The 14,576-nt window shown below is 43.5% G+C and overlaps 1 protein-coding gene across 1 annotated transcript in view; it reads left to right on the plus strand.

The window, feature by feature from the left end:
- Positions 1-3,795, plus strand: part of CNOT9 (CCR4-NOT transcription complex subunit 9) — a 110,721-nt gene extending 106,926 nt beyond the window's left edge. Inside the window, exon 8 of the mRNA XM_069227108.1 lies at positions 2,718-3,795. Coding sequence (XP_069083209.1) covers positions 2,718-2,886 — 169 coding nt within the window. The 3' untranslated portion in view covers positions 2,887-3,795. The remainder of the gene's footprint in view (positions 1-2,717) is intronic.
- Positions 3,796-14,576: the final 10,781 nt, after the last annotated feature.

Here is a 14,576-nt window from a genome sequence, read left to right on the forward strand (position 1 = left end):
CTACCACAAAATAGAGCATTAGTATTATCTATTTTTACCACTATTTTACCTCTAAGGGGAACCCTTGGACTCTGTGCATGCTATTCCTTACTTTGAAATAGCACATACAGAGCCAACTTCCTACAGTAGTCTATTCACACTACCAGTGGTTAAAAGATTTCTAGTAGAATCAGATAGTGGTGAAATCATGAGTTGCACTGATACCAATGTGGAACCTGAACACAGTAATCACACAATCTACAACAGAACCATTTGAGTCAATGCCCAAGTCTGAGTTGAAGTTCTTAAACCTAAGGACAGTGTTCCCAATTCACAGAATCAGTGAGCTACAAGGGCTCACTATCCAGGAGGCATACCTTCAAATCCACAAGGACAAGGTTGGACTACAGATAAACCTCCAGGTTCTACAAAAGGTGGTTTTACAACTCCACGTCAACCAAAGCATTCAACTACCAGCCTGTTTTCAGGATCTTAAGTCACAGGCAGAAAGGGCACTACACTCTTTGGATGTGCGAAGATCACTCATATACTACCTACAAGAGGCAAAAGCTACTCTGAAAAGGGACTCAACTCGCTCTCCTTTGCCAGGGCAAGCCAAGATATCCCAGTAACAAAGGGAATGATTGCACGATGGCTAGTCGAAACTATCCAAATCAGCTACACAAGGGCAGGGAAGACGTTACCCACACCCCCCAGGGCACTCGGTGAGGAAGAAGGGTGCAACCCTAACGTTCCTAGCCAACATTGCCTTTGGTGACATCTGCATGGCTGTTTTGTGAAGGTATGTTGGGATGACCAAGTCACACTGTGTAGACCTCCAGATGAAGAGATAAGCAGAAGTGGGACAGTGCTACAACCTCTGTTTACAAACTCGTCCACATTTTAGCCCATCCTTTCCAAGGAACTAAATGCCGTTATGTATTCCTGATTCGCATGCAACTCACCCCATGCCCCGTAAATGGGGGGTAAAGCAAACGGGTGAGGTGAGCAACACTTCAGAACAAGGAAAGTTCTAAATAGAACAGGCTCTAGGAGAAAAAAAGAAGCTGAAGATGGCAATCACACAAACTTCTGGGGCACCATCTGATGTCACACAGCAGATCGACTTACCACCAAATGGTGATCAACGTCCACACTCCCAAAGAGAAGAACAAAAAAAACATTATTCAGGACCCAACCACTAATTGGTGGAATAGATGCACAGCATGTGAACCCAAGTCTTTGGGCAGCAAAATTACTTATACTTGTAAGTAATCACTTTGTTTCCTTTCATGTTGGGCAGTACTTCACTCTTCCAAAGTTTTGCAGCACCTCACCCCTATAAGAAGGGAGAGGGACTCCATTGTTTGGATCCCAAGAGTGCTCCGATTTTTAAATCGACCAGACTGTTGTTCTGGACAATCAGCTTTGTGTGGTCTGTGATGAAGAAACCACATTTTTTCAGGTGTGTAGTCCTCTGCATTAGCATTAAAATCTGTTCCATGATGTAGCAGCTGCCAAAAGTGCTGATGGCCCATTCCACCAGGGCCAAGGCTGCTATCACTGTGTTGGCGTGTGGTATGCCTGTCCAAGATATTTTTAAAGTTGCAACTTGGGTGTCGGTGCACCTGTTCACTGCTGACACTACAGGTCTGATGGGAAGGGCATTTTGGCCACTTTCTCCTGCAGAACGTTTTGGTCTGACTCATTCCACCGACCCACCAATGGGGGATGTACTGCTTTGGTATCTTTTCTAAAAGTGAGGTACCCTTCAAACGAATGCTACCTACGTTCGCTAATGCTCTTTCTGGTGGACACTCTAACCACAGATTCCTCACTGCCCTTCACCTCTCCGTTCTGTGGAGTGAACTCTTCAATTTAAGTGATCTCAAAATTAGAGATGTGCACATTGCTGCCAACAGTTGTTTTTTGTGCTCCGTGTGCAGATGGTGTACAGAACGAAAGGTATGTAGTCACACTTGGGTGGCACCTATATGTGCCTCTAGCGATCCCTTCCGCAGCAGAGTAGTGCCTAGAGGCAGTCCGGGACTATCTTCTGAATCCCATCAGTCACCTGTGGATATTCTAAAGGGGAGGAATCTGCAGTTATAGCATACATCAGAACGAGCATTACATAGATGAGTAACTTGTTAATTTGGTCGAAGAGTGGAACATGGATTACTCATATAGCAAAAAGAAAATACCAGTATATGATGTGTCGAAATTGATGTAACATGTGGGAGGCATCCAGTGAGCTGTTTGAATAGCATTTTTGGCTGCGTGATTTGGGGGGGGGGGGCGTGTAAATTTTGAGTTTGTGTAGCTCGAAATGTTATATGACAGTTAGTTGGATACTTTTTTAGGTTCAGTCATAATTCTTTTGGTGTCCTGGTATCCTCACTAGCAGATTATTGAACACTTAATCAGTCTGACATCTGTGTCTTTTTTTTACCTGGTTTGAATTTTCTGGAGACCAGTTTCTCCAGTGATGGAATGCTAATGAGTATAGAGCACAGTCCATCCACTGCATGTTTCTTGTGACAACTGGTTGTTTAGCTCACATGGAACTATTTGATTAGGGTCCAGATTTGATTGACTTCTGACACTAATAATTTAACACTTTTCACCATTACTTGAGTACTTTGCCTCTTAAGTGTAATTAACTGTGTATTGTCGGAGGTGGTCTGTTGCTTTAGTTCCCATTTTACAGCCTTGTCCTTTACTTTTATTTGTTACAGGGCCCGTGAAGCTCTGAGGCAGTGCCTCCCAGATCAGCTCAAGGACACAACTTTTGCCCAGGTTCTCAAGGACGACACGACCACCAAACGCTGGCTGGCACAGCTGGTGAAGAATCTCCAGGAGGGACAGGTCACTGACCCTAGGGGCATCCCTCTTCCTCCCCAGTGAGCCTGTGGGGTGTGAGGAAGAAGTGGTACAGAAAGGGCTAACGCCCTGCTCTTTTGAGCCAGCCGGAGCAGTACGAAACCTTCTGGGGAAAGCTGAACACAGACAGAAGGAGAAAGACCTCCAGCCTTGGAAATTAATTGGGAAGCCTGGAACACCTGCTTCTTTGTGATGTGACTAATATCACCACATCTGTGGGGGAGTCCAACACCAGCATATGTTAACGCAGCTTTAAGGAATGCTAAGAAACAGGTTTACTTAAAGGACAACGAATTTTCCTCTTCATTTGGTTTTCCGCCACATGCAGGAGATAAAAACGAATGGAGGAATGTTTAAACTCCCTCGTTGGGGAGGGGTCGGTGCTGTTTCTCTGGCGTCTTGAAGGTCACACTGTTTACAAGCCAATGTTCAATAGCTGCCCAAATTGTTACTTTTCAGTAGATCTGTTTTGTAACATTAGACAGCTGAACGCACTAAATCTCTGCCTCTTCCCTGCTTTGCCATAAATGCTTTTCAGAAGTAACCCCTGATGGAGGACAGATATAAAATCCATTAGAAAGGCAGTGGAAAAAATCAGTTACTACCCTCTTTTTTTCAGGGTGTGGGGACCTAGTTTCTATAACGTTCATCAGGTTTCCATATAGACATATTACTGGAATTAATTGGAAGGGTCCAATCCACTCTCATAGAAGATGGGATGGTACAGGTCTCCTAAGGGGGCAGGAGAAGGCACGGAGAGGCGTGGCTTTTCAGATTGCACACCCTGTCTTTCAGCCTCGTGTGGTTAGCAGCACTTTTAAGCACTCTCCTGCAGTTATTGGTCAGGCAGTGCAAAAAGTTTTTTTTGAGTATTGGTTTTCATTAGCTTTTTTTCCAAAAAGAATAAAAACAAATATTCCATGTTACAAGTGATCATGCCTATATCCTGTCTATATCTTTGAGCCAACATCAGGCAAAGCCGAATGACAGTCACGAGTGTGTGATGGGACATTTATAGGATGAACGAGTGCATGAATAGAGAAGTGAGCATGAGAAATCTGAGTTGTCCAACATCAGAAGTGCAGCTCTTGCATAGCGTCTATACTCTGGAATAGGCCTGGAAGTAATATGGGTTTAACACTGCTATTAGCATTTCAGACTTACTCTCCTCTTTCCCAGGAAATAATCCGACCTGCCCGTTAATATTGCCTTCAGTGCCTCGGGTCTTGCTTCCAGTTTTGTAATAAATGTTTGAGTCAAATTTTATGACTGTTTCCCACTCCTAACTTTAACATATAGATTTTTTTTTTATTATTATCCATAGAGGTGCCAGATTAGATTCTCACTTCCCACCACATTTTCCAAAGCCAGATTTGAGTCCGTCATATTTTAGTGGTGGTGTGTACCACCAGTTTAAATCAATGATGTTTCCCACATATTTCTCCACTTGATGTGGGAACACTGGGCAGTGGTCTGTCACGTTGTGCATTTCATGTTCCTGCAGATTCCTTATCCTTTAAGTCCCCAGGAACTACACTGGCTCTGGAAGGCTTTTTACAGAGCTATTGTAATGTTACTAGGCTACTAGCTGTTGTTTCCTAGTATCCTCACTAGCAGGTTATTGAGCACTTAATTAGTTTGACATCTGTGTCTTTTTCACGTGCTTTGTATTGGACAATCCTGAACTCTCACTGGTTATACTGCTTTATTCACTGATGTTCGCTCCTTCTGATGTTTTTTAATTTTGAATTGAAACTTTGTCCAAATTAATCTCCAAATACAGGACTTCTAGACTGTTTTCCGACCCTCTTCCCTTTTGCATGTAACACCTGGAGAAGAGATCTGGGTGAATATGTCCAAGGTTGGAATCCTTAAAGAGCATTTGAGATCCTAGGAGAATTCTCTTCACTCCAAAAAGAAGCATAAAAACATTTTAAAGAGGGATTGATCACCTGCTTATAGAACAGCATAGAAGTTGGGTGAGAACATTCTCATTTTACAAACCAATTTCATGAATTCCTGCTTCTCATTTTTTTCCCCTCCAGTACTGGTGCTGCAAAACATTCTCAGGTAGATTAGGATAGACCAGTCCAAATGTTTCTACGTGCCCCATGGTGGGCAAGGAAGACTTGGTAAATTAACCCCATGGAGCACACCATGCACAACACTTGTGAAAGAGAATATACTGCCTCAGCAAAACAGTACATTAAAGTAGCACAGTGGAACCTACTTACCCTCAGCCTGTAGACCAGGTGGTTAAAAAGATGAATTAATGAACATATACAGTGTCTGATAAGAGAGGTAGGTTTAATAGCTAGAAGTCTAATTGAATAAATGTGTACATAGGTGTTGCAAAAACCAAATCTACTGGCAGGAGAAAATTGTATTGCAGCTTACTGTGTCCTTTGCTGAAGAAGCTTCTAATGTAGACATCACCAAAGGATAGTGGATGGCAATGTAGGTATGAATAAAGGCGGTTGCTTGGGAAGGTTATTTATATCCCCTCTAATTTTGAATGGACACGTTTGCACCAAAGACCATTCATGTCAATGTGCACTTAGTCCTCACATTTCGAAAGGGAACACATTCCACCCTATAAACCCGTGCCCATTGCACTTTCCCACATTCAGATCTCTTTCTGATAACCTTGGTTGTCTAGGAGTGTGAGAAACATTGTCCATCCAATACCACACAACGTCTTGTTACTGTACAAGTTTGTACTCTACTAACACTTGCAAAGATTTATCTCTGTTTGATAACTCCACCGTTTCCTCCTCCATGTTCTTTTAAATGTAAGGAATATTGCATTGACTTAAAAAATGAGTTTTGACTGGATGATGACCACACCTTTGCATGACATCTGCTGTAGTAAAGAAAGTAAAACGAGAGAACGTACTATTTGGAGATGGAGGGCACCCTATCAAAATGTTAGTCACTTAAAGGAAATTGATTTTATTGGGGGAACATGCTTACAAGACAAAAAGTTTCAGCATATTGTTTGGCAGAGGAGTAGCTATCGTGTAATAAGTATACAAAACATGTTTGGATTCAAGAGCATGCTAAGAGGCCAATTTCTAAGCAAGTGTTACAATGTTTTCAGTCTCAGAACATATACATACGGCCCTGTTAGACCACTCTCCTGTTGAAGGTTGTATCATGAGTCTTTCAAAGATGAAGAATCTGTGGTAAGAATCATTTGTTGAAGTTACTTAACCTCATTTTTCTAATAGATCCATAGAAACCTGACTCGAACTCACTTTAACCCAGCCTTGATGCTATCGTTGTTACAGACGACAGCGTTCAGTGAGTGTTCCACAAACAGCCACAACTCTCCCTGCAATCTTAATGGCTCTTCTGCAGCCATGTCTCTGAGATCCTTGCCTGCTTTTTCCCTTTCTCAGAATTAAAAAAACATCCTCATTTGATCAGCAGATCCTCTACCCCGGACTCAAAAGCAGCTTCACAGAAGAAATGTCAGACATCTCTACCTTCGTTCAGCACACCCAGTGCATGTTCCTTTTTGAGTCTTCAAACACCCTTGTGATTATAGCAACAATACAATAAGACTCCCTCTACTCCTCAAAACATTGGACATCTTCTTGCCCTTTTAGGCGTTCCAACAAACTAATCTAAAAAACAGTCTGTTAAACTCACTAAACTGTGTCAACCGACTCCTAGATACTTAAGCGCAAACTTTTAAAAACTTGTTGAACTGAATACAATACTGAAAACATGCTTCTCCAGACTTTAGCACACTCAAGAACTTGTAGGAGTGGACATGTGTGACTTGCAGAGAAGAAGAAAAAAAATAGTAGTATCCAGGCACCGGACCACTGCACTGAGCTCGCAGAACTTCAGCCTGCACACAGATCCCTGGCATCACCACACACAAAGTAACCACCTACAAGATTACCCACAGTGAAGCAACCTACAGAGTCAAAGCATTCAGTCCATAGGCTTTTGCTCCTCTTTCTTGTGTTTCTATCTCCCTTGGAGCATGAACACATTACTGTTTCTTTCCACTTCTTGCCATTTATGGTGTTACTTTTTCTTTTTGAGTAAGTACTCTACAAGTGTTTTTTTCGTTTTTTTCCAGCTGTCTCATGTACTTATCCCCTTGTGGTGGTCCAATTCTATTCTAGCCTGCTGTACGTTGTCCATGTGCTGCACCACCCCCTAGTGCGAAACCTCTGTCTTGCCTGTGTGCTTGCTCCTTCTCTCCCACCTTAGGTTGTCTGTGTTCTTCCCCCCCCAAACCACCTGCCACTGTCTGCTTGCTCTCCTGCTCATTTCTTTGCAGTCCAAGTGCTTGTCTATCCTTAATCATCCATGTGCCTTCCCTCTCACCCACTGTCTGTGCTCGCCCCAGCCCCTTCCCGTCTACCCTCCGCTATCCATGTGCTTGGCCCCACCCCTCTTCCACCCTCCATTGTCCAGGTGCTTCCCTTGCCCACCTTTAGTTGTGTGCTTGCCTCGCCCCTCCTTTGTCTGTGTTTTTGCCCTGGACTCTGCCGCCCAACCTCTGTTGTCCATAGCCCCGCCCTCCTTCTGTGGTCCATGTGCTCACTCATTCCCTATCGCCTATCCTCCCCACTCTACTCCTTGCTCATGACCTCTGTTGCCCTCCTTCCTTTTATGTTGCCTCCTCTGTCAACCCACTTTGCTATGAATTTGGTGAGTTAGCTGGGGACACAGCAACAGAGGGAAGGTGAAAGAAGGCTGTTTTCGGGGGGTCGGTGGGTGAAGGACAGGCAGGAGGGGTTGGGTTGCATGGCTAAAAATGTAAACAAAACAAAAAAAACGTTGAATATTAATTATATATTTTTAGTCATGCTGCACAGTGCTGTACAGAGTATACAATGATACCCAAGCACCCAAATAGTATTTCAAAAGTAATTGTAAGTCCATAGAGTAAGGATTCGTAGATGAGTCCAATCAAGAGTTTCATTGAAACGTTTGATATTCTGCGCTCTAAATTGTATATATTATCACAACACCCGGCACATGTTTTGTCACGATCTGTGGCTTTTCTGTTCTTATTATTTTTTTTTTTTATAAAGGCTGCAATGGTACTTAAAAATAATGATCAGAAACCATACACAGGGATAATGGTGATGTAAATTCAAGTCTTAAAAGTGACAAGGTCAGATGTAACAGCATTCCCTACACCCATGTTTAGCAAACAGTTTCAAGAGTTGCTGGATAATCAATCGCCATAGTACAAGGTATTCAAACAAAAGTGTACACAAAAAAGTTATAAAAATAAATCACCGTTGTGCACAAAGCTGCTCCAACTCGAAGGAAGACCTGCAAGTTTGGTAGTCACAAAAGTTACAAAAAGCCACATAGGTGAGAGCCACTAAAAGATGCATAGTGTACGGACCTAGAAGTATATAAATGTACAAATAGTAGTAACGGATTTCAAACGTTTGAGTCACAGTAAACCTTCCAAGTCTATAAGAGAAGGCAAGACATCACTTCAAATGTTTTCTTTATTGGTTTTGGGGGTTACAAAAGACAAGGGGAGGGGTATTGGACAGACATAATGAGCCATAATGAAGATAGTCCTTGTGATCTTTACACATCCATGAATGAAACCAATCAGATTAGTGTGTGTGTATGTATGTATATATATATATATATATATATATATATATATATATATATATATTCAATGGCATGTGTAGCTGCAGAACACATGCTGTGCATTATCCTGCCATCTAGTGTTGGGCTCGGAATGTTACTAGTTGTTTTTCTTCGAAGAAGTCTTTTCGAGTCACGAGACCGAGGGACTCCTCCCTTTCGGCTCCATTGCGCATGGGCGTCGACTCCATCTTAGAATGTTTTCTTTCCGCCATCGGGTTCGGACGTGTTCCTCTTCGCTCCGTATTTCGAATCGGGAAAGTTAGCTAGTTATCGGAAAATTCAACGGTATTGTTCGCGCTTTAGTGTTGGCACATCGACACCGAAAAAAAGAAGCGCTCCGGCAGCCCTTCGGGGCTTCCACTCTTCAGCGGGGCCTGGTTGGCCCGACCGTGGCCATCTTCAAACCTCATGGACCGGACCCCCTTCCGTTTCTGCCCGAATTGCCACGCAAAGTGTCCTTATACAGACCAGCACTTGGTCTGTAATATGTGTCTCTCACCGGAACACAGGGAGGATACTTGCGAGGCCTGTCGGGCATTTCGATCGAAAAAGACCCTACGCGATCGAAGAGCTAGAAGACTCCAGATGGCGTCGACGCCGGCTGACTCCTCCTCCTCTTCGGCTCCATTGCACATGGGCATTGACTCCATGTTAGATTGTTTTCTTTCCGCCATCTGGTTCGGGCGTGTTTCTTTTCGCTCCGATAGTTCGAGTCGGAAAAGTTCTAAAACTCTCTAATTCTGGTTGGTATTGTTTTGATCGCGTACCATCTTCCATCAACACTTTGGTACCCTTGGGTCCAACATCTTTACTCGCCCTTCGGGGCGCCCGTGCCCAACTCAGGCCTGGTCGGGCCGACCGCGTGGAAGCCTCATGGACCGGACCCCATTCTGCTTTTGTCCTCTGCCCACGCAAAATTTCCCTACCCAGACCAACATCTCGTCTAATCTCTGTCTTTCCACAGACCATCGGGAAGAGAATTGTGAGGCCTGCAGATCCTTCCATTTGAAGAAAACGCTCTGAGACAGAAGAGCCCGGAGACTCAAGATGGTGCCCAAGAGCACCAAACGTCTCGACGTCGAGGAGGAAGAGATGCACACGGCAGTCTCCATCCAAGGGTCTGACTCCGAACAGGAGGCCAAGGAGGACAGACCGGTCACGGCAGGACAGCATGTGAATACGCCTGCCCCAGCAAAGCCCAAACATAAGGCCTTGGGAACACCACTGCTGGAAGGCCATGGCTCGACCTGTAAAAAGGCCTTCAGTGACCAACCAACAACTTTGGCACCGAAAAAGACCACACCACCTAAGCCTTCGGACTCGAGCCGAAGCTCTGTCTGAGTCTACCAAACATCGATCCTTTGATACCGAAAAAACAGCTTCGGAGACTAAAAGGCCTATTTATATTGAGGAACATGGACTTTCACAAGCACTCAAAGCTATAAAATCACTGAGGAACATTCACAAATGGAGGCTATGGATGAAAGGCAAACCAGGATTCACATCCACAAGGACACTAGCAGAATTATAACAGCACCACCTCTAAAGCCTAAGAGGAAATTAGTCTTTGAAGAACAATTGAACACTGATCAGCCACCAGCTAAAGTACCAAAATCTAAAGAGAAACCTCCTCCTCCTCAATTTTCTCCTCCTCACTCTCCTCATTTGCTTATCTCTCCCCCTACTAGCCCCACACCTGTGCAATCTCCTGCACATTCATTTAATTCACAGCACGACAATGTGGATCCATGGGATCTTTATGATCCAGATCCCATTCCAGATAACCCAGACTGCTATCCCTCTAAGCCATCACCACAGAGGATAGTACAGGATATACTCGGGTCATAGCTAGGGAGGCATCCTATCACAACTTCGCCTTGCACACTGAGCCGTTGGAGGATGACTTCCTTTTTAACACTCTCCTCTACACATACCACCTATCAGTCACTTCCCATGTTCCCAGGCAGTGAAAGCCAGAATAATTACTCCTAGGGTGGAGAAAAAGAAAGTATAAGCCACCACCCTCTGATCCTGCCTTTATCACACAACAATTGCCTCCGGACTCTGTAGTGGTAAGCGCAGCTAGGAAAAGAGCAAACTCGCAGTCATCAGGGGATGCACCCCCACCAGACAAGGAGAGCAGAAAGTTTGCTTCTGCTAGCAAAAGGGTGGCATCTTAGGCAGCCAACCAGTGGAGGATAGCCAACTCCCAGGCATTGTTGGCTAGATATGATAGAGCCCACTGGGATGAGATGAAATATATAATACATCTCCCCAAAGACCAACAAAAAAGGGCGCAACAAATAGTTGAGGAAGGGCTGGCTATCACAATCAATCAGATCAGGTCAGCCCTAGGCTCTGCAGAACTGGCAGCTAGAACAATCAACACTGTTGTCACCATACGAAGACACACCTGGCTTAGGTCTTCAGGATTTAAGCCTCAAATTCAACAGGCGGTCCTCAATATGGCATTTAACCAAAAACAGCTTTTTGGCCCCGAGGTTGACACGGCTATTGACAAAATGAGAAAAGATTCGGACACAGCTAAAGCCATGGGTGCTTTGTATACAACGCAATACAGGGGATCCTTTCGTAAGCCCCAGTACAGAGGTGGATTTAGAACCCAAACACCTGAGGCATCTACCTCACAAAGTCCACCTACCATCCTCAATATCAAAGAGGTGGGTTCAAAAGCACTTACAGAGACCAGTACCCCAGATGCAGGGGAAAATATCAGTCAACAAAACAAGCCTCACAACAGCCAAAGCAGTGACTTAATCCATTCCTTCCCAACTCACCTGTCGGGGAAGACTGCCAAGGTTCCACACCAATCGGCTACCCATCACAACAGACAACTGGGTATTATCAATCATCCGCAATGGCTATTGCATAGAATTGGCACAAACTCCACCAAATATCCCACCAAAACTACACAACCTCTCCACACAACATATCGCCCTGTTGCAAGAGGAAGTACAATTTCTATTACTCAAACACGCAAATAGAGCCAGTGCCTCAAAATCAGCAAGGAACAGTAGTTTACTCACTGTATTTCCTCATTCTCAAAAAGGACGAAACCTTAAGGCCAATATTAGATCTCAGAACCATCAATCTTTACATCCTGTCAGAACACTTTCACATGGTAACACTACAGGAGGTTGTCCCACTACTTCAACAGCACGATTTCATGGCAACATTAGACCTCAAATTAATGTAATTCAGGGAAAGCACTATCAGTTCAAAGTGTTACCCTTCGGAATAACAGCTCCCAGAGTATTTACAAAATGCCTGGCAGTAGTTGCAGCCTTCCTAAGACGGCAACACATTCATGTCTTCCCATATCTCGACGATTGGCTAATAAAATCCAACAGTCCTACACAGTGTCAAAAACATACACATTATGTAATACGAACCTACATGACCTAGGGTTCTCCATAAACTACCAAAAATCACACCTACAACCTGCACAAATTCAACAGTATTTAGGGGCCACACTAAATACGCAAACAGCGCTTGCAAGCCCAAGTCCACAAAGAATACAAGCATTTCGCAATATATTGTCACAAATACAGCCAGCCCAACAGTACACTGTCAAATTAGTTATGAAACTGTTGGGCATGATGGCATCCTGTATCGCCATTGTCCCACATGCAAGACTAAACATGCGGCCCTTACAACAGTGCCTTGCAAAGCAATGGTCGCAGGCACAGGGTCAACTTCACGATCTAGTGTTGATAGATTGGCAAACATGCATATTAATTCAGTGGTGGAATTTCACAAGCCTAAATAAAGGGCAGCCATTTCAAGACCCCGTGCCTCAGACCATACTTACAACAGATGCATCAATGATTGGATGGGGGGGAGCACACCTCAACAATCACAACATTCAAGAACAATGGGACGCCAAACACAAACAGTTACACATAAATCGCCTAGAATTGCTGGCTGTATTCATAGCACTCAAAGCTTTTCAGCCTCTTCTCACTCACAAGAACATCCTTATCAAAACAGACAAAATTACAACAATGTATTACCTAAACAAGCAAGGAGTGATCCATTCATCCCAACTCTCCCTCCTAGCCCAAAAGATTTGGCAATGGGCAATCCACAACAACATTCACCTGGTAGCACAGTACATACCAGGGATACACAACCAATTAGCAGATGTTCTCAGCCGAGATCATCAACAAACACACGAGTGGGAGATTCATCCTCAAGTGCTTCAGCTATACTTTCACCACTGGGGAACACCATACCTAGATCTATTCGCCACCAGCGAAAACGCAAAATGCCAAAACTTCGCATCCAGACACCCACATCCCCTATCCAAGGGCAATGCTGTATGGATGAATTGGTCAGGGATATTTGCTTATGCTTTTCCCCTTCTCCTGCTCATTCCATTTCTAGTCCACAAACTACGTCAAAACAAACTCACTCAGACTCATACTCGTAGTGCCAACATGGGCACGTCAACCCTGGTACACAACACTATTAGACCTGTCAGTAGTACCACATGTCAAACTCCCAAACAGACCAGATTTGTTAACACAAAACAAACAACTGATCAGGCATCCAAATCTCAACATACTCAATCTAGCGATTTTGGCTCCGGAAGTCAGTGTTTGGGTATCTACAACTACCAACTGAATGTATGGAAGTAATTAAACAAGCAAGGAAACCCACTACCAGGCAGTGCTATGCAAACACATGAAAAAGATTTGTGTATTACTGTCAATCTAAACAAATTACCCCTCTTTCAGCATCAATACAAGACATTGTATGTTATTTGCAAAAAGCAAACTTAGCTTTTTCATCCATAAAAAATACATGTCACTGCAATCTCTGCGTATTTACAAAATATACAACAAGGCTCTTTGAGTTCCTGTTATCAAAGCCTTCATGGAAGGATTAAAACGCATCATTCCACCTAGAATGCCTCCAGTACCTTCGTGGAATCTAAACATAGTACTCACACAACTTATGGGTCCACAATTTGAACCTATCCATTAATGCCCAATTGAATACCTAACATGGAAAGTTTCCTTCCTAGTCGCAATTACTTCATTAAGAAGAGTTAGTGAAATCCAAGCTTTCACAATTCAAGAACCGTTCATACAAGTACACAAACATAAAGTTGTATTTAGAACAAACCCCAAATTTCCCCCAAAAGTTATATCACTGTTTCATATCAAACAGTGGAACTACGAGTCTTCTTCCCACAGCCAGACTCTAGCAGAAAGAGCCCTGCATACATTAGATATTAAAAGAGCTTTAATGTATTGCATAGATAGAACAAAATCATTTAGGAAAACCAAACTGTTATTTGTGGCGTTCCAGAAACCACATTCTGGTAACCCTATTTCAAAACAAGGTTTAGCAACATGGATAGTAAAATGCATCCAAACATGTTACCTTAAAGCTAAAAGGCAGCTCTTAGTTACACCTAAGGCACATTCCACGTGGAAAAAAAGGGCTACAATGGCTTTCTTAGGAAATATACCAATGGCTGGAATTTGTAAAGCAGCCACTTGGTCAACACCGCATACATTTACCAAGCATTACTGTGTAGATGTGTTAGCAACACAGCAAGCCACAGTAGGTCAAGCTGTACTAAGAACACTATTTCAAACAACTTAAACTCCTACAGGCTAACCACCGCTTTTATGGGAGGTAAAACTGCTTTGTAGTCTATGCATACATAGCATGTGTATCTGCAGCTACACATGCCATCGAACGGAAGATGTCACTTACACAGTGTACATCTGTTTGTGGCATGTTTGCTGCAGATTCAAATGCACCATCCCACCTCCCCGGGAGCCTGTAGCTGTTTAAGTTCAACATTAATTTGTACATATGTATATATATTTATATTCCATTTGCATGGACATCTCTTTCCTTTATACTCTATCACTCCTACCTCACCCTCTTGGGAAAACAATCCAACATGGAGTCGATGGCCATGCGCAATGGAGCCGAAGAGGAGGAGTCACTCGATCCCGTGACTCAAACACTTCTTCGAAGAAAAACAACTTGTAACACTCCGAGCCCAACACTAGATGGTAAACTAT

This window comes from Pleurodeles waltl, chromosome 3_2, assembly GCF_031143425.1.
Source record: "Pleurodeles waltl isolate 20211129_DDA chromosome 3_2, aPleWal1.hap1.20221129, whole genome shotgun sequence".
NCBI classification, from domain to species: domain Eukaryota; kingdom Metazoa; phylum Chordata; class Amphibia; order Caudata; family Salamandridae; genus Pleurodeles; species Pleurodeles waltl.